Source organism: Triturus cristatus, chromosome 1_2, assembly GCF_964204655.1.
Source record: "Triturus cristatus chromosome 1_2, aTriCri1.1, whole genome shotgun sequence".
Classification (NCBI taxonomy): Eukaryota; Metazoa; Chordata; class Amphibia; order Caudata; family Salamandridae; genus Triturus; species Triturus cristatus.
Window position 1 is genome coordinate 890,465,926 of NC_140580.1, and position 24,778 is coordinate 890,490,703.

General features: G+C 44.1%; 1 protein-coding gene across 2 annotated transcripts in view; it reads right to left on the reverse strand.

Moving 5' to 3' along the window:
• Positions 1-24,778, reverse strand: part of LOC146868234 (collagen alpha-1(XII) chain-like) — a 324,949-nt gene that overhangs the window by 63,980 nt on the left and 236,191 nt on the right. For both annotated transcript variants that reach the window (XM_085609539.1, XM_085609543.1), the window contains 7 exons: positions 23,021-23,296; positions 21,616-21,894; positions 20,793-21,071; positions 9,010-9,285; positions 7,606-7,884; positions 6,783-7,061; positions 829-1,104 (listed from right to left, as the gene is read on the reverse strand). In XM_085609539.1, coding sequence (XP_085465665.1) covers positions 829-1,104; positions 6,783-7,061; positions 7,606-7,884; positions 9,010-9,285; positions 20,793-21,071; positions 21,616-21,894; positions 23,021-23,296 — 1,944 coding nt within the window. The remainder of the gene's footprint in view (positions 1-828; positions 1,105-6,782; positions 7,062-7,605; positions 7,885-9,009; positions 9,286-20,792; positions 21,072-21,615; positions 21,895-23,020; positions 23,297-24,778) is intronic.

Genomic DNA, 24,778 nt, shown 5'->3' on the forward strand with positions numbered 1-24,778 from the left:
CCCATAAAGGCTCCGATCGATGATCGGAGCCTTCCTGGCCGCATTGTAATCAGGCGCTCGGTTTGCTTTCGACCGCCTCATTACAATGCTGGTGATTGGAAAGTGAACTGGCTCATGGAGCCCATCGGCCAGTCGGAGCTGGCTCGTAATCCCAAAGGGCAGGCCTTTCCGCCCTTGGGATTACGATGCACGGTTTCCGACATGGTTTCCATACTGGCCTGTCCGACATGGAAACCATGTCCAAAAGAGTGTTTGGGGGCCCCCAGCAGGGCCCCTTTGTGCATGCAGCCTCCGATTGGGAACCGAGGGGGCACCTATGGAGTTCCTCTGATGATCTCTGCACCTTATTAATTAATAATTAATAACATTTCCAATTTCTCAATGGGAGCTTGTGTTACGGGCGGTTGCGAAATGGAAGTATGTGACAGAACAGTGTTCAGTTGCATTGTAATTAGCTGATCAGGACTGCCGACTGGAAGTCGGTCGGTCCCAGGACCGAGATGATGTCCACCCGACATCGTAATCAGGCCCTAAATGATTTACCTTGACCCAGTACTGGTCGCTAATCCCCAAAACATGTTAAAATGTTCTTGACCCAGAAAGTGCAATTTGAATGCTTTCCCTAGGCCATTATCTGCCTCTGGAAATTGTCTTTCAAACTCCCTGTGGTTATTAAACCTCCATCAAATTTCTAAGTATGACTGACAACAGACAGAAGTCTGACAACAATCTCCTTCTGGGATAGTTTATGTTTCCCCTTTGTGATCTGTTTGTTTTTATGATATAACTTTGATCGAATTTGACACTGCAGAAGTATCAGATGATTACCTTTCAAGGTGGTGACCTGCATAGTTTGAGGTTGGATGTATTGCTTAGACTCCGGCTTGACGGTGACGGTGTAGCTAATGCCTGGTGCCAGGTTTCTCACCACCACTCCGATCTGGTCCCCAGTCACGTTCATTCTCACCTTTCGATGAGGCTCAGACACAGGTGCATATTCCACCAGATAATATCCAGTACTGATGGACAGCATCCGTGGCCATGCCAGTCGGAAACTGCTTGGGGTGACATCCAGGACTTTCAGATTTTCAGTCCAGATCACCTCTAAAAAGGATAAAGCGTAAATTTAAGATTGAATTTTGGCTTCTGTCTTACTTCTTTGACAAGTTCTGTTGACGTCTGTCCTTGGAGGATAGACATGCACATGGGGTAAACAATAGTGGCCACTATGAGTTCCTGAAGTCAAACATCAGTTGTCTCTGAACCTTCCAAACTACAGCACAAACTCACCTTAACCACATACAGATCTATTTGGATTGTACCAACCAATGACACCAGACAACTCTGTACTTGGTACACATCATTGAGCAGTTCTTATCTCATTTAATTTGAGATGTTGTTTAGTAAGTGTCACACACAACCCTTAACTCTGATACCTTAGTAACGAGTGGTCAAGTATTGAAGGACTGAAAAGTTTAGAATATGAAGAAAGAGAAAAACCCAGCACATCTAAAGGGACATTGGTAAAAGCCACGATGGATCTACACTAGAATATTGAAGGGGGGAAATTAAAACGTATTGAGGGTATATTACCTTAAAAATATAAGTGAAGATTTGGAAGTATAAAGGAATCTCATTGCCAAAAAGCTTCGAGCAACACCAGGGCCACAAGAACTATGTGATAATAGAAGAATAAATTATACAGTATGGCATGCTGAATTGAGCAGCTTAAGGGAATATTTTACAGAATTTTATGGGAATAAAGGCAACGTGTATGACACATTCTCATTCTGAGGCACTGTTATCAATGTAGCATGACACATAATTATTGATCAAATGCTTTAGAAAATAGAAAGGTTGATTTACAAACATAGAGATACTTCTCAAAACGTTATTTAGAAACAACAGAGGGTTTTGTCTTTCATGGAAGAAAACCAGGCGTGGCTGGCACAGGTAACAGCAGTGGCCGGTGAGTCGGGGCGGGGTGGGGTGGGGTTGGGAAACGGACAGAAAATGGGATAGGGAAAGTAAAATAAAAAAAGTAAATAAAACCACTTACCTTGCGCTCGCCGCATCACCAACTCAGCAATCCTACGAGCACAAAGTAAGTGGTTAAATTAAATTATAGGATGCTTCAGGAGGTACAAGCCTGTGGATGCAAATGGTGCTTCTATCAGCGGGTCATTGTGTATTATAACCTAGGTGAGTGCTACTCCATCCACTTGCACAAATGCACGAGCAGGTGGGTGCCAGGAACCCTGAGATTGTAGAGGTCTCCCCTGTTGCTTCTCTGGTGGACGAGATTGATAGATGGACCTTGTGAATCGCCCGAAGGCTCCAATGTTCTAAATAAAAATAAAAATAAACACTTACCTTGTGCTTGCCGCATCAACGACTCAGCGATGCTGCGATCACAAGGTAAGTGGTTTTATTTCTTTTTTTATTTTACTTTCCCTATCTCCTCGTTTGTCCATTCCCCACCCCGTCCCGTTCCGCAACACCGCTGTTACCTCTGCTGGCCGCACCTGAAGAAAACAAACTCCATCACTGCTTAGGCTTCATTATGAGTGGCCCAGTGAGGATGTGATAAATATCGCACATGTTAAAATCAGATACCCTGGGGTTTGGGATTTTAGAGGTTCGATATTTATAACCTATTACAACTTTAGCCCTTTAAAATAGGGCACAACATGCATTTACTAGTATGTACCAGCCTTTTTCTCCCAGACTTGACCTCCCAAATCTACCTGAAGAAAATTGCAGGTACACTGAGCTGGAGCCTTGTGCTGCTTTCCCACTCTACATATCAAGAACTGGCCATTAAATGTTTGTATTTCTTTATTTGCATTTTTATGTCATGCACACAACACTTATGGCTGACAGAGCACTTCACATAAAAACAGTTACTATACACAAATCTATAAGGGTTGTTAAGTTAGTTCCATAGCATCAAGGTTTGAAGGCTGAAACGTAAAATCAAAGACAATAGGCATTCTGTGTAATAGTTCCTCCGCAGAAACTCTTCCAGACATATAGTCTTCTTCTTGGCTAGGTGGAAGATGGCTATTGCCATCGAGTCACTGCCAGTCCTGTCTAGGTTCTTCTGCCACCTCAATTGTCGTGAAGTTCAAGGCCATCTCCTTGACATAAGTTATTTCTGACTTTGTGGTTGCCTGAGATAGGTAGCTATTGAATTATAGAATCTCCTATGTGTGCATGACCTTTTTACCTCCTGTATAGTAGGCAAGGAAGTAGTCAACAAACTTAAAACAATTTAAAGTAGAACATTGTAGCCTTCAGGTGATTCACAAGGTCCATCTATCAATCTCGTCCACCAGAGAAGCAACAGGGCAGACCTCCACAATTTCAAGGCTCCTGGCACCCACCTGCTCGTGCATTGGCGCAAGTGGGTGGAGTAGCACTCACCTAGGTTAAAATACACAATGACCCGCTCATAGACGCACCATTGGCATCAACATGCTTGTCCCTCCTGAAGGATCCTAGAATTTAATTGTGAAACACTTCAGAGCCAGCACACTGGTGTCGCTGGCCATCAGAGTATACAAACCCTACGATACGTTGTAAGGAATAGAAAGCAGCCAGGAAGGCGATGAGAAATTCACCACAGTAAAAATATAGCGCGAACACCACACAAATGAATGTATTATTGGAGTGCTTTACATGAGCACCAGATATTTACACAAGGACACATTTATTTTTGTTGACACAGGGAGATTAACTGATTTGCCCAGGATCATAGGATATTGAGCCGACGCTGAGACTCGCACCCGGTTTCCCAGTTTCATAATTCGGCAGCTCTGGCCATAATGCCACATCCTCTCCTCCGACGCTGGAAGGAGCTGAGAGGTCAGGGTGTGTGTCCCCAGTGTTGATTTCTGCTTTCTTTAACAATGTTATCTAGGGCGCTGGCAGTGCCATTAAGTGTTGTTCAATTGTGCCGACTTTAGTAGACCTGTTTGCAAAATATATGTTTTTATATGAAACTGTATTTTTGTTTAAAGTACACATACTGATGTCGGTATGTTTATGAAGCATTCATGTAATGTGATTGTAACCAGCTCTTACATTTTTTACTTGTGTGTTACTGACACTGGGTTTTCCGTAAACACAACTTCATTATAGCATGCATGGCGAGCAAGCACTCTGGCGCCAAGAAATAACATGGTCCCAGAGTGCTGCCAGAATATGTCCAGTCCGTGCTTGTTCTCTCCTTCAGCCACCAGTGGGTCTGTCATCGTCCCGCTTTTTTCCCGCTTGCGATCTTTGGAGGCGCCTGCATACGGAGTGGCGACTCTACATTTCCCTTTAAAATATTTTATAAAAAACGAATCTGTCTCTTGCAGTGGATTTCAACCAAATAGTTTCACTTGACCAATCCCTTACTCATAAGATTTGTTACTTTTTTTTTGCCTTTCAACTTTTGAGTGATGTTTTACCACACACGTTTTCTTTTTAACATTTGTTCTAATTTGAGTCACAAAACTGTCACAGCAACATCAGTTAGGGGACCAAATACGGCTACAAGACATTAACATTGATAACGTCAATAGCTCGGGCATTGCCGAGACCTATCGGCTTTGCCAATGCTTGTTTGCTATGTAGTAGTGTAGGAGTGTATAATGCTGTTCTAATTTTAAATGTTAGCAGGAAAGTGTTTTTTTATTTTTATATTTTAGTTTTTTGTCTTGCATAGCAGCGTTCCTTAACCTGGGGTCAGCAAAGTCTACTCAGGAGCTCCGCAACTTTTGACAAAATTGATTTAGATTAATTAACAGATTAACAAAAAATATACAAACAAAAAAAGCAAAATGTAAACCTGAAAAATGTTAACCGTTCTGTACATGTGGAGGGATTTGAAATATTTACGGCTGAAAATGAAGTTGGTGTCCTCAGCTTGATTTGCGGAAGCAGCACAGGTACAGTAAACAGAATCTATTACAGACACACTGTTTCCTCAAATGTAGAACTGGTATGTGCCAACAAAAAGAGAGCATGCATTATGAGCAAAAAACACAAAGCGATATAATGAAGTCTAGCAAATCTTTGTCACTGTTGGAAATAAAGCCACATTTTCAAAGCCTTCAACCTTTTTAGTAGAATTGAAATTTTTATTTTAGTTAATCTTTATTGTGTGTGAATTATGTCTGATATTTCACAATTTGTGTTTGTGCATGGTTTATACTCGTTTCTATATTTCCATGTATTGTTTTGAGTTTTAAAATGTAGCCATTGAATTGACCGGGGTCACCGGATATCAGGAGTGATTAAGAAGGGGTGAACAAAAGTCAAAAGTTCAAGAGAAGCTGTTGTAAGGTATTTATGGCGATGGGTTACTAGGGGGATTTTTTTTATTTTGTTTGCTATTTTGACACTTTAAAATGTCAGTGTATCCTCCAATCTAGCACAATATCAAATGTAACAAATGCAAATACTGTCATTAAAATGAGAAATGTTTTTGAGGAGGGGCATGCATATGGTTATGGGTATGTAATGGCTGAGGGAGTCAAAATATTTAGAAAAGACTTTGTATTGCTTTTTCTGTTGCACGGCTGTCAGGGGAAGGCCATTTTACAGCATTAAGGCTCTGATAGTAACACAATATGGCGTTACCTGTGTAGCAATGAACACTTCCACCTTTCCTCTTCGTCTGGTGAATTTTAGTGAATAGCTTCAGTTGCAGTAGCCTTATCTTTGCTAAGACCCTCATAACAGATTTGAAAGTGCTAGGGCCATTGTGGGGGATCAAAGTGTTGCAGTAAATTCCTCCAGTTCTCTTTAAACTTCAAACATTCAATAACCATAAATAATCAAGATCTATTTCTCTCTCATTATATTGAATAAAATATGAGGTGCAGCTACATTCACTTGGCGAAGCCTTCTATAACTTCTTAGACGTTCATGTGTTTAATTTAATAACTCTTCACACTCAATTTTACCTAAAGGGCAATACAATATTTATTCTTTTATCATTCCTTCAAAATCTTTCACGTCTCAGTCATTTTTTATCATATTTAAATATATTTTTCAGTATATAAGAAAGATTGTCTTGTTATTCCAACAATAGTCTCCGCCGCTGTTCATTCCACTATGATCTCCAATGTGAATTTTAGAGGCTTTATACCATCCATTCATTTTACAGTGTTCAGTTATCAGTCATCAGTTCTGGAATATTAACAGTACAAAAACTTTCAACTGACTTTTTCTTCTCACGTCTCAATGTTCTTGAACTGAGATGATTCAAGGATTGACCTATATGGGGTGTTCTACAGGTATGAGAAAACTGCCTTGGACAAGGTGTGGGTTGAGTGGCAGTTATAATTTGACTCTGCCTTGAGGGGCAAACATTCTTGTACCCGACCTGTTCTTTTCTACTTCTTTTTCACTCTTCAAAAGAGAATTACTACCTGACAGCATTTGAGGTTCTCCACCACACACAAATGTTCTTGGCCGTATCTTCCAAAGTCATTTCTAAATGGCATCTTAATGCCAGGACCTCTCTGTTCGAGTGTCCTTAACTCTTCCAATGGGGAAAAAAACCTTCAATAATCATATACAGAAAATATTCTATAGATAACCAATAACTGATAATAAATAGTTGCATTCTAATGATCAAGAATTGGATATCAGAAAGGATAAGTGAAAACAGCAAACGTTTGATAATAATCTCTTTGTTAGGTAGCTTATGTGTCCCCTTTGGGGTCCATCTGTTTTACAGTATAAATCTGACCAGATTGGTCTCTGAGGAGGTACTGGATGGTTACCTTTCAAGGTGGTGACTTGCACAGTTTGAGGTTGGATGTACTGCCCCCTGGACTCCGGGGTCACGGTGACTGTGTAGCTAGTGCCTGGTGCCAGGTTCCTCACCACCACTCCAGTCTGGTCCCCAGCCACGGTCATTCTGACCTTTCGATGAGGCTCAGACACAGGTGCATATTCCACCACATAATAGCCAGTACTGATAGACAACAGTGGTGGCCATGTCAGTCGGAAACTGCTGGCTGTCACATCAAGCACTTTCACATTCTCTGTCCAGATTATATCTGAAAAAGTGGCAGGAAGGGAACAATGAGAAGGTTTGGTAGGCAGAAAAGACGAAGAAGTGGCCTTTGTAGTATATTATGTAATTTTAGTTAAATGACATCTGTTCTTTAATGTTTTTCTCATTCAAAAAAACAAAAACAAACATGAAAGTCTTCTCTAAATAAGACAGAAAACTATTTAGCCTTCCCAAGTCCTGGCTCCCCCTTTTCCCAAAATGTGTGACCCTGTCTATGGCCCAGAAAGAGCTAATTGAATGTTATCCCAAGGCCATGCCCTACCTCTTGAAATTGCCTTTTAAATCCCCTATGGCTAATAAACCTCCACCAGTATCTTAGATAAAATGCACAGCTTTTCATCTATGCTTGCTGGTATTGAGCTTCATTCTAATTATGAAGGTTTTAAAGTCTCTAATGAAGACTGAAAACAGACAGATGTTTAACGACAATCTCGTTTTGGGGTAGTTTATGTTTCCCCTGTGTGATCCATTTATTATACTATATACTTTTGACCGCATTGAACACTGCAGAAGTACTGGATGGTTACCTTTCAAGGTGGTGACCTGCACAGTTTGAGGTTGGATGTACTGCTCATTGGACTCCGGGGTGACGGTGACTGTGTAGCTAGTGCCTGGTGCAAGGTCCTTCACAACCACTCCGGTCTGGTCCCCAGGCATGGTCATTCTCACCTTTCGATGAGGCTCAGACACTGGTGCATATTCCACCACGTAATATCCAGTATTGGTAGACAGCAACCGTGGCCATGCCAGTCTGAAACTGCTGGGAGTCACATCAAGCACGTTCAGATTCCCTATCCAGATCACCTCTGAAAAAATGAACCAATACATTTAAAAGGACCTTTTTACTGCTGCCGTCCCACCTGGTGAGATTCTGTTGACTTCTTCCCTTTGGGAGTATACAATATACATGAGTAAACAGCTGTGCCAGCTATGAGATCCTGGTACCCTACATCAGTTGTCTATAAACCTTACAAATGTACAAACTCACTTTAACCACACATTAAGCTATCTAGAATTTAGCAGCACCTGTTGTCAGGGAACTCTGCCCATGGGACATAACACTGAGCAGTTCTTAACTCTCTCAATTTGTGATATTGTTCAGTAGTGCCACACACAACACGTATCTCTGATTTCTTAATAACCAGTGGGCATATATTGAAGGACTGAAATATTTAGCATCTGAAGAAAGACAACAAAATTAAATATATGCAAAAGGAGCTTAGAGAGTGCTAGAATGGATTTACACCAGTATTTTGATGGTTTGAAATCTTAAAACTATCAGTGAGGATTTGAAACTACTTAGGAATCGCATCACTAAAAACTCAATTTGAAAGTAATTTGTGGCACAAGACTATGTCAACGAGTTAAATAAATGAATGCATATATGAGCAATGGAAGGGGGCTACTCACAATGCAATGATTCCAGAGATAACTATAATGGAATTCGGCAAGTTCTATTGGATGATGATTAGCAATATATATAAAAATTGAGACAGCCTCGCTTGCTACTTCGGGGTAGAAGAATTAAGGAAAGAGGGTAAAACATTAAGGGAAGAAGAAGAAAAAGGGGATGGAGGGTAGGAGGGGTTAGGAAAGGCTGAGAGGGAACAATGGGCAAGGGATGGAAGACAGGAAAGTGGAAGGAAAAAGAGAGAGAATAAAAAAAAGAATAAAACAATTCTCTCTATTATGTTTCCTGGAGTTGTAGTTGGCCAAAGTGTAGCCTGTAATTATTTTTTTCTCATTCAAACAACAAACAAGAAAGTTCCCTCTATAGGACTCTAAATCATTTACCATGGCCCAGTCCTGCATCCTGGATGTTCATGATACACACAGTTTTATTTGAATGCTATCCCTAGGTCATGACCTGCCTCTTGAAATTGTCTTTGAAACTCCCAGTGGTTATGAAACTACCAGCAATCATAACTTACCTTTTAAGGTAGTGACCTGCACAGTTTGAGGTTGGATGTATTGGTTGGACTCCGGCTTGACGGTGATTGTGTAGGTAATGCCTGGTGCCAGGTTCCTCACCACCACTCCAGTCTGGTCCCCAGTCACGTTCATTCTCACCTTTCGATGAGGCTCAGATACAGGTGCATATTCCACCAGATAATATCCAGTACTGATGGACAGCAGCTGTGGCCATATCAGTCGGAAACTGCTGGGGGTGACGTCCAGTATTTTCAGACTCTCTGTCCAGATCACCTCTGAAACAGGTGAACCAGTATATTTAATATTACATTTTGGCTACTATCATCCCCTTAATAGAAGCTCTTTTGACTTCTGCCCTTTGGGAATATGTAAACATATGGAGCAAACGGAGGTGCTAGCTGTGTTTCATGGTGCCCTAGATCAGTGGTCAACTACCTTTCAAACAAATACACAAGCTCACTTTAACCACTTGCAAATCTATCGAGACAGTAGCTTCACATGACATCAGAAAACTCTCTCTTTGGTATGCATCACTGAGCAGTTCTTAGCTCATTTAATTTATGATGTTAGCCAGTGAGTGTCACAAACCACCCATAACTATGATACCTTAGGACCCACTGGGCACAAACTGGAGTACTGAAGGACTGAAAGGTGTGTTAAGATGTCTAAAAGGAGATTGGTAAAGGTCAGGATGGATTTACATCAACATACTAAAGAGGTAAATAAAAACATAGCGATGGCATGATATCTAAGAAATATCAGTGAGAGTTTAGAAGACAACGGAATCTTATCGGTAAAAAGCTTTTAGCAACACCAGGGCCACAAGAACTATGTGGTAATTAAAGATTACATTTTACAGTATGGCATACTGTATTCAATGACTTTATTTTACAAAATCTTATGGTTATAAAGGCAAAGTGCATGGGACATTCTCATTCTGAGTCACTATCTTCAATGTAGCATGACATTTTCAGGCACATAATTATTGATATATAATGGATCAAATGCTTTGGAAAATTGAAATGTTGTTTTACAAAGGACCAGATACAACTGAAAATGATATTCAGCAACAACAGTGGATTTTGTCTTTCATGGTAGAAAGCAAACTCACTCACCTCCTGGGCTTCATTATGAGTTTCCCAGAAGGAATGTGATAAATATCAATCCTGTAAAATTTGTTTTCCCAGGGATCAGAACTTTTGAGGTACGATAATTTTAATCTAGTCCAAGTTTTGCCCATGAAAATTGACCATAGTATGTACCAGTATTTACCTGGCATTTTCTCCCACGCTTGACCTGCCGAAATGTACAGGCAAAGGAAAAATTACTGTTAATGGAGTGATTATCCCACAACATGTAATGCTGATGTCAGTGCATATAGAAGTTTACGCAGGAGTCAGAGAAGAATGGGACACTTGTAACGAGGACCTTAGGATAACATTGATTCAGGAATATGTGTACGATACTGCATCCAGCAATACAGAAGCCAAGATGAATGCACTGGTTTAATTCGATAGACCTGCCTTATTTATTCTTCACAAGCCAGCCTTGTTTTAAACCCTGACTCTTAGAGTGCAGCCCCATAGAACAGTATGGTGGGGCAATTAAAGGTACAAGGCATCAAACCAGAAACAAGATGCAAAATGTTTATGGTTCATCTCAATTCTGGCTGCTCTCCTGACATAGCTGCGATATTTAGAATAGTTGGGTGAAAATTTGAATTGGCATTAAAAGTGAAACAAAAGATTTTCAAGGACAAGAGTTAATCTTCGCACCCTGTTTGAAGCACATAGAGGGTTAGGTTTCACTCAGAAGATAAAAAACACAACAGGATTCACCAAATCTTTCAAAAGCTAGATAATACGTGTGATATTCACACTATTTGGCAAGCATTGGACCTTATTGAATGGCTGAATATAGCGTTTCAATTGAAGCTTTCTTTGTAACAGTTGATGCATTTGAGGGAGAGTGTTTTGTTATTGAAGTCTGGTGATTGCAGAACAGGTGTGGTAAATGTGCCAAATCCACAAGAGTGCTTTAATAAAGGCAACCTGAATCCCAATGTTCCTGGGATTTAGGCTAAAACTTTGCCATCGAGTCACTGCCAGTCCTGTCTAGGTTCTTCTGCCACCTCAATTGTCGTGAAGTTCAAGGCCATCTCCTTGACATAAGTTATTTCTGACTTTGTGGTTGCTTGAGATAGGTTGCTATTGAATTATAGAATCTCCTATGTGTGCATGACCTTTTTACCTCCTGTATAGTAGGCAAGGAAGTAGTCAACAAACTTAAAACAATTTAAAGTAGAACATTGTAGCCTTCAGGCGATTCACAAGGTCCATCTATCAATCTCGTCCACCAGAGAAGCAACAGGGGAGACCTCCACAATTTCAAGGCTCCTGGCACCCACCTGCTCGTGCATTGGCGCAAGTGGGTGGAGTAGCACTCACCTAGGTTAAAATACACAATGACCCGCTCATAGACGCACCATTGACATCAACATGCTTGTCCCTCCTGACGGATCTTAGAATTTAATTGTGAAACACTTCAGAGCCAGCACACTGGTGTCACTGGCCATCAGAGTATACAAACCCTACGATACAATGTAAGGAATAGAAAGCAGCCAGGAAGGAGATGAGAAATTCACCACAGTAAAAATATAGCGCGAACACCACACAAATGAATGTATTATTGGAGTGCTTTACATGAGCACCAGATATTTACACAAGGACACATTTATTTTTGTAGACACAGGGAGATTAACTGATTTGCCCAGGATCATAGGATATTGAGCCGACGCTGAGATTCGCACCCGGTTTCCCAGTTTCATAATTCGGCAGCTCTGGCCATAATGCCACATCCTCTCCTCCAACGCTGGAAGGAGCTGAGAGGTCAGGGTGTGTGTCCCCAGTGTTGATTTCTGCTTTCTTTACCAATGTTATCTAGGGCGCAGCAGGGCCATTAAGTGTTGTTCAATTGTGCCGACTTTAGTAGACCTGTTTGCAAAATATATGTTTTTATATGAAACTGTATTTTTGTTTAAAGTACACATACTGATGTCGGTATGTTTATGAAGCATTCATGTAATGTGATTGTAACCAGCTCTTACATTTTTTACTTGTGTGTTACTGACACTGGGTTTTCCGTAAACACAACTTCATTATAGCATGCATGGCGAGCAAGCACTCTGGTGCCAAGAAATAACTCGGTCCCAGAGTGCTGCCAGAATATGTCCAGTCCGTGCTTGTTCTCTCCTTCAGCCACCAGTGGGTCTGTCATTGTCCCGCTTTTTTCCCGCTTGCGATCTTTGGAGGCGCCTGCATACGGAGTGGCGACTCTACATTTCCCTTTAAAATATTTTATAAAAAACGAATCTGTCTCTTGCAGTGGAATTCAACCAAATAGTTTCACTTGACCAATCCCTTACTCATAAGATGTGTTACTTTTTTTTGCTTTTCAATGTTTGACTGATGTTTTACCACACACGTTTTCTTTTTAACATTTGTTCTAATTTGAGTCACAAAACTGTCACAGTAACATTAGTTAGGGGACCAAATACGGCTACAAGACATTAACATTGATAACGTCAATAGCTCGGGCATTGCCGAGACCTGTCGGCTTTGCCAATGCTTGTTTGCTATGTAGTAGTGTAGGAGTGTATAATGCTGTTCTAATTTTAAATGTTAGCAGGAAAGTGTTCTTTTATTTTTATATTTTAGTTTTTTGTCTTGCATAGCAGCGTTCCTTAACTTGGGGTCAGCAAAGTCTACTCAGGAGCTCCGCAACTTTTTACAAAATTGATTAACATTAACAGATTAACAAAAAATATACAAACAAAAAAAGCAAAATGTAAACCTGAAAAATGTTAACCGTTCTGTACATGTGGAGAGATTTGACATATTTACGGCTGAAAATGAAGTTGGTATCCTCAGCTTGATTTGCGGTAGCAGCACAGGTACAGTAAACAGAATCCATTACGGACACACTGTTTCCTCAAATGTAGAACTGGTATGTGCCAACAAAAAGAGAGCATGCATTATGAGCAAAAAACACAAAGCGATATAATGAAGTCTAGCAAATCTTTGTCAGTGTTGGAAATAAAGCCACATTTTCAAAGCCTTCAACCTTTTTATTAGAATTGAAATTTTTAGTTTTGTTAATCTTTATTGTGTGTGAATTGTGTCTGATATTTCACAATTTGTGTTTGTGCATGATTTATACTCGTTTCTATATTTCCATGTATTGTTTTGAGTTTTAAAATGTAGCCATTGAATTGACCGGGGTCACCGGATATCAGGAGTGATTAAGAAGGGGTGAACAAAAGTCAAAAGTTCAAGAGAAGCTGTTGTAAGGTATTTATGGCGATGGGTTACTAGGGGGATTTTTTTTATTTTGTTTGCTATTTTGACACTTTAAAATGTCAGTGTGGAGGAGGAGCCTAGCGCGCAACCAAGATGGCCACGTAGGTGCGAGGCTCCCGAGGACCTCCGCAACCTCCTACGTTTATCCTGTCTTCATCCTGAATCGGTTGAGGGGACTGTGTCGGTGAACCTGAGCCGAGGTGGTACCCGTTTTCCGTTTTTGAATCGGACCCCGGGTGCCGTGATGAGCATCGACTGAAGTTTGCGGCCTGCTCCTCTCCTGACCCCGGACTTGAGTTTGGGGGTGATCCAGTGGAGAAGTGAATAACAACGGCGGGACGAGCCTGGCGAGCCGCGTACCCCACACTTTCACTTTCGCTTTTGAGTCCCCTTGCCGTCATCACGAGTGGGATCACGGCGCTTCTTTGTGTGGTGGTTGCCTCGCTGGGGGATCCTGCCTGCCTGCGGGGACCTGCTCCGCCTTCCTGAGGTGACCTCCGGGGTCCTCGGCCTCGATTGCTCGTTCTCCGCTGCATGACTCTTGGGGGTGCGAGATACAAGACGATGGCCACGAAGCAGGATGGAGATCGGCTGAAGGCCAAATCGACCCGGCGTGGCGCCGCACTTCAAGTCAACATCATGGATCGCTACACCCTACCAAAAGGTTCTCCCGGCGGGTCGCATAAGTCTTCCGAGTGCCCTCCGGATGCCCCGGATTTGCCGACAGATCTGACTTTGCAGGACGTCATGGGCGCCATAGCTGAGATGAAGACCTCGGTGGGTCAACAATTCGACACCCTGGCGCACAAACTCGACGCGGTCCTCAGCGATGTCAACCTTATTAGAGCAGATCTATCCAAGACAAATGACCGGGTTGACTCTTTGGCCCATACCGCGTCGAACCTCACGACTGAGGTGGCGGCCCTCCAGACGGAGGTGCGCCGGCTCCGGCAGGCCAGTACGCTCACCGATCGGCGACTGGAGGACTCCGAGAGCAGGGCCCGGAGGAATAACGTTCGCATTATCGGAGTGCCTGAGGGACTGGAGGATTCGGCGGCGGATCTCTTTGTGGAGGATCTGATTTCTACTCATCTCCAGCCCCGAGGACTGAGTAAATTCTTTGCGGTGGAAAGGGCCCATAGAGTTCCTGGCGGCAAGCCGAAGGTCGGAGCTCCCCCGCGGCCTCTCATTGCCCGTATCTTCAACTTTCGGGACAGGGATGCGATTCTACAAGCTTCCAGACTGCGGGGGCCGCTTAAGCTGGAGAACATGGAGGTGAACTTTTATCCTGATTTCACGCAGGCGGTCCAGAAGCAGAGACTGAGTTTCATGGGCGTCAAGCGGCGGCTTCGAGATATGAACTTAAAATACGCAATGCTTTTCCCGGCCAGGCTGCGTGTGGAGTCTGATGGTCGCACTCACTTTTTTGACCGTCCTGAGACGGCCGGGGACTGGTTGGACACTTTGTCTGGGGGACATGATCGGGATGGGATGGGGGCAGCGGGAGGAGAGTGCCCACCGGACCGGGTATGAGGTATTGACACTGGGGCTCATTCCTGATGATGCCACTTTTCGGCCAAGCTCAGGGTTCCTTGACTGTTGTGTCTCGTTCCCCCTCCATTGGAGGTTGTGCGGTGTCTCGAGGGGGTTCTCTTTCCTCCTCTAGGGGGTCTTTGTAGTTTAGTTCACACAGGGGCGACAGGCACACTGCAAGTTGGGGGGGCTGTCTGGGCTCATGCAGGGGTGCAGGGAGGGGGGAGTTTTGTTTGGGATGTTGGGTTGGGGTTGGGTATTGTTTGTTTGTACCACAAGGCAGAAGTATTGTTGTGCTATATCTAAAGTGCTCTCTGGGGGGAGACTGATCGGTTTTGGCTGTGATGGGGGGTAGGGGACTGAGACTTCTGTCCTGGAATGTTAATGGATTGGGGGACAGGATAAAACGGGGGGTGGTCCTGCAGTTCTTAAAACGGATTTCACCTGATATTGTATTTCTGCAGGAAACACACCTTATTGGCAATTCCTTTCGTGCCATGAACAGGCGGGGCTATCGCCTTGTAGCCCATTCGGGCTTCACCTCTGGTTCGAGGGGTGTGGGCATTATGGTTAGAACCTCGCTCCCGTTGGAGGTTGATGAGGTGCTCCATGATGATAGGGGACGGTATACGGCTCTAGTGGGCAGATTGGAGGGTAAAGTGATTTTTTTGGTTTCTGTTTATGTCCCGCCGGGGTTGCAGACGACTACTTTCGCTGATTTGGGGCGCCTTCTTCTTGGACTGCCGGAGGGGACTCTAGTGGTTGGGGGGGATTTTAACGCTGTAATTTCCGGAACTGAGGATCGTCACCCACCCAGAGATCTCCCCCGTGCCCAAGCTTGGTTGTCTGGCCTCTTGGATACCCTGGGACTGGTGGATTGTTGGCGGCTGAAACACCCTACGCAGGTACAATACACCTTTCATTCCGGGGCTCATGGCAGTCTTTCGAGGCTTGACTATGTTCTGATGCCAGCAGCACAGGCGGGGAGGGTTGGGGAGGTGCGGCATCTAGCTCGGGGTATTTCCGACCACTCCCCGCTCTTGTTGCACTTCGATATTGTCCCGAGGGGGGAAGGGAGGGTGGTCCCGATCAACCCCTGGTACCTGCGTAACCCCACAATCCGCGCAGATTTGGTTAAATCCCTTGAGCAATATTTTGGAGATAATGTGGGATCTGTGTCGTCTGCTGTTTCTCTGTGGGAGGCGTTCAAGACGGTAATCCGGGGGGAGGCCCTATCCCTCATTTCCCATTCCAGGAGGCGCGAGCGGGAGGAGGTGACCCGTATCGAATCTGAGATAACTGAGTTGGAGGGTGATCTGGACTGTGTTGTCACAGACGACAAACTGCATGCTCTCAGACTCAAACAGGCGGACTACAAGGCCCTAGTCACAGAGGCGGCCAGGGGCCTGAGTAGAGAGCAACAGGGGCGACTGTATGATGTGGGTGATAAGGCTGGTAAACTGATTGCGTGGCTGGATAAAAAGGAGAGAGCGAGTCGAGTTGTCCCGTCGGTTGAGAGACCGGATGGTGTGTGTGTCACTGAGCCGGAGGAAATTGTTGATTGCTTCGCTGAGTATTTTCGCGGGGTGTATTCCCCGGTATCTTCCCGCTCGGAAGAGGATTCCCACGCCCTGCTTAAAGATATTGCGCTGCCTTCCCTTTCGGAGGAGGATAAATTGTTGATGGACGCGGCTCCGACATCTGAGGAGATTGCCCTCGCCATACGTTCGGTCGCCTCTGGCAAGGCCATGGGTCCTAATGGCCTTCCCATCGAATTGTACAAATTGCGGCCGGATACACTGGCTCCGCATCTCCGTGATATGTTCCTCGCGGCCCGTTCGGCGGGTACCCTCCCGCTGGACCAGCGTCTTGCCACTATTGTGGTTATTCACAAGGAGGGGAGGCCGCGGGATCGGGTCACGTCTTACAGGCCCATTTCGTTGTTGAATGCGGAGCCGAAAATTCTGGCCAAGGTGCTGGCTAATCGGCTGGTCAGCGTGGTGTGCGATCTGATCCATCAGGACCAGTCCGGCTTTATCCCTCATCGCAACACCGCGCTTAACTTGCGGCGTCTGCATGGGGTGCTCGCGAGGGTCCCGTTCATACGTGAGCCAGCCATTTTGGCGTCCTTGGACGCCACTATGGCGTTCGACACGCTCGAGTGGCCGTATATCTGGGCGACGCTGGCGAAGTTTGGGTTTGGCCCGGGATTCATTGGCTGGGTGAAATTGTTGTATTCCGGACCGCTGGCGCGGGTGGTGGTGAATGGTAGAGTATCGGCTCCTTTTGAATTGTGCAGGGGCACGCGGCAGGGCTGCCCGCTGTCGCCGCTCCTCTTTGCGCTCGCCTTGGAGCCCCTGGCGGAGTGGCTGCGGTGGCACCCTTCGATTCGTGGTCTCCGATGGACTCCTGAGTATGAGGATCGCGTCTCCCTTTACGCGGACGATATTCTTTTGTACCTTGCTTCCCCGCGTGAATCGTTGATTGTGTTAGTTGATGTATTGTGTTCATTTGGCCGCAACTCCGGCCTAGTCATCAACTGGGCTAAATCCTGTGTATATGTCCTCTCAGGGGAGGCTCCTCTCCTTCCGCGGGGTTGTCCTATCCAGGTTGCTCCGCAGGGATTTAAGTATCTGGGTATCTTTATTACCCTGGACTCTGCGGCCCGATATAAACAGAACCTACTCCCCCCCCTCCAGCGCCTGAAGGAGGATGTGGCGCGTTGGAGGCGCTTGCCGCTCTCGCCGCTCGGCCGTGCGGCGCTGTTTAAGATGATGTCATTGCCACGTTTTTTATACGCTTTACAAAACACGATGGATGTCGTCCCGGCTCGCTACTTTCGGGAGGTGGAGGGTCTGCAGCGCCAACTGTTTTGGGATGGGAGGCCGCGTATCGCCCTCGCGAAGCTGACGCTCCCGTGGTATGACGGGGGGGTCACCCTCCCAGACATCAAGCGGTATTACTGGGCCTCCCAGCTGGCTGCGATAAACCACGGGCTTTATGGGCCCGCCCTTAACCCGGCTTTTGAAATGGACAAATTGTTGTTGCCGGGTGGCGACTACAATCGTGCGCTCTACTCTAGATCGCTCGACGCACGTTTGATGGGTCCTACACGGGTCGCGGTACGGGTGTGGCACGCGGCAAACTTGGCGATGGGGTGGAAGGATCGGTTGACCCGGGCGACGCCATTGTATGCATCTGAGCAATTGGGCTGCTTGTGGACCACGAAAGGCTTTGATAAGTGGGACACGATTGGCATCAGCAGGGTGGGCGATCTCTGGACGAGGGGGGGATTTAAAACGTTTGATGTGCTGCAGACGGAATTCCAGTTGCAGGACAGGGAGTACTTCCGGTATATACAGGTTCGTCACGCGCTGTGTTCTGTATTCCCGGATGTGGCGTCCATCCCGGAGTGCTCCCCTCTGGAAGATAGAGTGCTAGACGGGCATGTACCGGATGGCACTATCTCGTTGATTTATAAAAAGCTCATCAACGATCGCTCGGGACTGCTGACTGGCCTTTGTGAGGCATGGGTTGCCGATGGATTGGAGCTGGATGACGAGGACTGGGTATCTGCGGTGGCCTCCCCGAAAGAGGTGGCCATACCGGCCCGCCTTCGTTTCGTCCAGCTCAAAATACTCCACAGGGTATACGTTACGGGGCCGGGTCTGATGCGTATGGGATATGCCGTGGATGGGATGTGTAAGCGTGGGTGTGGTTTGTTAGGGACCTTCTTCCATACTTTGTGGGAATGCCCGGAGGTGGCGCGGTTCTGGCGTGGTGTGCATGCGGTGTTGCAAGCGGTCACGCATGTGACGCTGTTTCCCGAGGCTAGGAGATGTCTGTTGAATGTGTGGGAACCGACTGATTACACGGTGCCGCAAACGTGGTGGGTGACACTGGGATATATGGTGGCCAAGCGTGACATAGCACAATTGTGGGGCTCCCAGAGGTCACCAACGGTTTCAGTATGGAAGGACAACATGGATTGGTGTATGTTTCGGGAGAAGGTAGTGTATGTGGCGAGAGGTAAGCCTGGGAAATGGGTGAAGGTGTGGGGCCCCTGGAACTCCTATCGTGGCGGGATTTGTACCCCGCCACTGACGCCTGACTTGGCAGCGGCCCAGTTTCCCTAGTCTGCTTGTTACCTTGATTCTGTGTCGTCATGCCCACTTTGTTTCTGTCCCGGCCCGTCCCCCCCCCTATTCCTGTGGATCGGTGGGGTCCTCCCGAGGGGAGCACATAATGCTGCTTAGACTTCTGCTGCCTTGTGGGTTTGTTTGTAGTTTTTCATTAAAAAATGGAACCGCCATTTGGGGGGTCTGGACGGTGTGGCCGCGAACGCGTCCTTCGACTTCTGGGACCTTTACCACTTGCCGCTTGTGTTTTATAACTGTGTTTTATGGTCCCACTGCTTGCTAGCGGCCGGCCTGAAGGTTGTAGGCCCATACTTGTATATCTATTGCATTCTGTAATAAAGGTTTCAAAAAAATAAATAAATAAATAAAATGTCAGTGTATCCTCCAATCTAGCACAATATCAAATGTAACAAATGCAAATACTGTCATTAAAATGAGAAATGTTTTTGAGGAGGGGTATGCATATGGTTATGGGTATGTAATGGCTGAGGGAGTCAAAATATTTAGAAAGGACTTTGTATTGCTTTTTCTGTTGCACGGCTGTCAGGGGAAGGCCATTTTACAGCATTAAGGCTCTGATAGTAACACAATATGGCGTTACCTGTGTAGCAATGAACACTTCCACCTTTCCTCTTCGTCTGGTGAATTTTAGTGAATAGCTTCAGTTGCAGTAGCCTTATCTTTGCTAAGACCCTCATAACAGATTTGAAAGTGCTAGGGCCATTGTGGGGGATCAAAGTGTTGCAGTAAATTCCTCCAGTTCTCTTTAAACTTCAAACATTCAATAACCATAAATAATCAAGATCTATTTCTCTCTCATTATATTGAATAAAATATGAGGTGCAGCTACATTCACTTGGCGAAGCCTTCTATAACTTCTTAGACGTTCATGTGTTTAATTTAATAACTCTTCACACTCAATTTTACCTAAAGGGCAATACAATATTTATTCTTTTATCATTCCTTCAAAATCTTTCACGTCTCAGTCATTTTTTATCATATTTAAATATATTTTTCAGTATATAAGAAAGATTGTCTTGTTATTCCAACAATAGTCTCCGCCGCTGTTCATTCCACTATGATCTCCAATGTGAATTTTAGAGGCTTTATACCATCCATTCATTTTACAGTGTTCAGTTATCAGTCATCAGTTCTGGAATATTAACAGTACAAAAACTTTCAACTGACTTTTTCTTCTCACGTCTCAATGTTCTTGAACTGAGATGATTCAAGGATTGACCTATATGGGGTGTTCTACAGGTATGAGAAAACTGCCTTGGACAAGGTGTGGGTTGAGTGGCAGTTATAATTTGACTCTGCCTTGAGGGGCAAACATTCTTGTACCCGACCTGTTCTTTTCTACTTCTTTTTCACTCTTCAAAAGAGAATTACTACCTGACAGCATTTGAGGTTCTCCACCACACACAAATGTTCTTGGCCGTATCTTCCAAAGTCATTTCTAAATGGCATCTTAATGCCAGGACCTCTCTGTTCGAGTGTCCTTAACTCTTCCAATGGGGAAAAAAACCTTCAATAATCATATACAGAAAATATTCTATAGATAACCAATAACTGATAATAAATAGTTGCATTCTAATGATCAAGAATTGGATATCAGAAAGGATAAGTGAAAACAGCAAACGTTTGATAATAATCTCTTTGTTAGGTAGCTTATGTGTCCCCTTTGGGGTCCATCTGTTTTACAGTATAAATCTGACCAGATTGGTCTCTGAGGAGGTACTGGATGGTTACCTTTCAAGGTGGTGACTTGCACAGTTTGAGGTTGGATGTACTGCCCCCTGGACTCCGGGGTCACGGTGACTGTGTAGCTAGTGCCTGGTGCCAGGTTCCTCACCACCACTCCAGTCTGGTCCCCAGCCACGGTCATTCTGACCTTTCGATGAGGCTCAGACACAGGTGCATATTCCACCACATAATAGCCAGTACTGATAGACAACAGCGGTGGCCATGTCAGTCGGAAACTGCTGGCTGTCACATCAAGCACTTTCACATTCTCTGTCCAGATTATATCTGAAAAAGTGGCAGGAAGGGAACAATGAGAAGGTTTGGTAGGCAGAAAAGACGAAGAAGTGGCCTTTGTAGTATATTATGTAATTTTAGTTAAATGACATCTGTTCTTTAATATTTTTCTCGTTCAAAAAAACAAAAACAAACATGAAAGTCTTCTCTAAATAAGACAGAAAACTATTTAGCCTTCCCAAGTCCTGGCTCCCCATTTTCCCAAAATGTGTGACCCTGTCTATGGCCCAGAAAGAGCTAATTGAATGTTATCCCAAGGCCATGCCCTACCTCTTGAAATTGCCTTTTAAATCCCCTATGGCTAATAAACCTCCACCAGTATCTTAGATAAAATTCACAGCTTTTCATCTGTGCTTGCTGGTATTGAGCTTCATTCTAATTATGAAGGTTTGAAAGTCACTAATGAAGACTGAAAACAGACAGATGTTTAACGACAATCTCGTTTTGGGGTAGTTTATGTTTCCCCTGTGTGATCCATTTATTATACTATATACTTTTGATCGCATTGAACACTGCAGAAGTATTGGATGGTTACCTTTCAAGGTGGTGACCTGCACAGTTTGAGGTTGGATGTACTGCTCATTGGACTCCGGGGTGACGGTGACTGTGTAGCTAGTGCCTGGTGCAAGGTCCTTCACCACCACTCCGGTCTGGTCCCCAGGCACGTTCATTCTCACCTTTCGATGAGGCTCAGACACTGGTGCATATTCCACCACGTAATATCCAGTATTGGTATACAGCAGCCGTGGCCATGCCAGTCTGAAACTGCTGGGAGTCACATCAAGCACGTTCAGATTCCCTATCCAGATCACCTCTGAAAAAAATGAACCAATACATTTAAAAGGACCTTTTTACTACTGCCGTCCCTCCTGGTGAGATTCTGTTGACTTCTTCCCTTTGGGAGTATACAATATACATGAGTAAACAGCTGTGCCAGCTATGAGATCCTGGTACCCTACATCAGTTGTCTATAAACCTTACAAATGTACAAACTCACTTTAACCACACATTAAGCTATCTAGAATTTAGCAGCACCTGTTGTCAGGGAACTCTGCCCATGGGACATAACACTGAGCAGTTCTTAACTCTCTCAATTTGTGATGTTGTTCAGTAGTGCCACACACAACACGTATCTCTGATTTCTTAATAAGCAGTGGGCATATATTGAAGGACTGAAATGTTTAGCATCTGAAGAAAGACAACAAAATTAAATATATGCAAAAGGAGCTTAGAGAGTGCTAGAATGGATTTACACCAGTATTTTGATGGTTTGAAATCTTAAAACTATCAGTGAGGATTTGAAACTACTTAGGAATCGCATCACTAAAAACTCAAATTGAAAGTAATTTGTGGCACAAGACTATGTCAACGAGTTAAATAAATGAATGCATATATGAGCGATGGAAGGGGGCTACTCACAATGCAATGATTCCAGAGATAACTATAATGGAATTTGGCAAGTTCTATTGGATGATGATTAGCAATATATATAAAAATTGAGACAGCCTCGCTTGCTACTTCGGGGTAGAAGAATTAAGGAAAGAGGGTAAAACATTAAGGGAAGAAGAAGAAAAAGGGGATGGAGGGTAGGAGGGGTTAGGAAAGGCTGAGAGGGAACAATGGGCAAGGGATGGAAGACAGGAAAGTGGAAGGAAAAAGAGAGAGAATAAAAAAAAGAATAAAACAATTCTCTCTATTATGTTTCCTGGAGTTGTAGTTGGCCAAAGTGTAGCCTGTAATTATTTTTTTCTCATTCAAAAAACAAACAAGAAAGTTCCCTCTATAGGACACTAAATCATTTACCATGGCCCAGTCCTGCTTCCTGGATGTTCATGATACACACAGTTTTATTTGAATGCTATCCCTAGGTCATGACCTGCCTCTTCAAATTGTCTTTGAAACTCCCAGTGGTTATGAAACTACCAACAATCATAGCTTACCTTTTAAGGTAGTGACCTGCACAGTTTGAGGTTGGATGTATTGGTTGGACTCCGGCTTGACGGTGATTGTGTAGGTAATGCCTGGTGCCAGGTTCCTCACCACCACTCCAGTCTGGTCCCCAGTCACGTTCATTCTCACCTTTCGATGAGGCTCAGATACAGGTGCATATTCCACCAGATAATATCCAGTACTGATGGACAGCAGCTGTGGCCATATCAGTCGGAAACTGCTGGGGGTGACGTCTAGTATCTTCAGACTCTCTGTCCAGATCACCTCTGAAACAGGTGAACCAGTATATTTAATATTACATTTTGGCTACTATCATCCCCTTAATAGAAGCTCTTTTGACTTCTGCCCTTTGGGAATATGTAAACATATGGAGCAAACGGAGGTGCTAGCTGTGTTTCATGGTGCCCTAGATCAGTGGTCAACTACCTTTCAAACAAATACACAAGCTCACTTTAACCACTTGCAAATCTATCGAGACAGTAGCTTCACATGACATCAGAAAACTCTCTCTTTGGTATGCATCACTGAGCAGTTCTTAGCTCATTTAATTTATGATGTTAGCCAGTGAGTGTCACAAACCACCCATAACTATGATACCTTAGGACCCACTGGGCACAAACTGGAGTACTGAAGGACTGAAAGGTGTGTTAAGATGTCTAAAAGGAGATTGGTAAAGGTCAGGATGGATTTACATCAACATACTAAAGAGGTAAATAAAAACATAGCGATGGCATGATATCTAAGAAATATCAGTGAGAGTTTAGAAGACAACGGAATCTTATCGGTAAAAAGCTTTTAGCAACACCAGGGCCACAAGAACTATGTGGTAATTAAAGATTACATTCTACAGTATGGGATACTGTATTCAATGACTTTATTTTACAAAATCTTATGGTTATAAAGGCAAAGTGCATGGGACATTCTCATTCTGAGTCACTATCTTCAATGTAGCATGACATTTTCAGGCACATAATTATTGATATATAATGGATCAAATGCTTTGGAAAATTGAAATGTTGTTTTACAAAGGACCAGATACAACTGAAAATGATATTCAGCAACAACAGTGGATTTTGTCTTTCATGGTAGAAAGCAAACTCACTCACCTCCTGGGCTTCATTATGAGTTTCCCAGAAGGAATGTGATAAATATCAATCCTGTAAAATTTGTTTCCCCAGGGATCAGAACTTTTGAGGTACGATAATTGTAATCTAGTCCAAGTTTTGCCCATGAAAATTGACCATAGTATGTACCAGTATTTACCTGGCATTTTCTCCCAGGCTTGACCTGCCGAAATGTACAGGCAAAGGAAAAATTACTGTTAATGGAGTGATTATCCCACAACATGTAATGCTGATGTCAGTGCATATAGAAGTTTACGCAGGAGTCAGAGAAGAATGGGACACTTGTAACGAGGACCTTAGGATAACATTGATTCAGGAATACGTGTGCGATACTGCATCCAGCAATACAGAAGCCAAGATGAATGCACTGGTTTAATTTTATAGACCTGCCTCATTTATTCTTCACAAGCCAGCCTTGTTTTAACCCTGCCTCTTAGAGCACAGCCCCATAGAACAGTATGGTGGGGCAATTAAAGGTACAAGGCATCAAACCAGAAACAAGATGCTAAATGTTTATGGTTCATCTCAATTCTGGCTGCTCTCCTGACATAGCTGCGATATTTAGAATATTTGGGTGAAAATTTGAATTGGCATTAAAAATGAAACAAAAGATTTTCAAGGCAC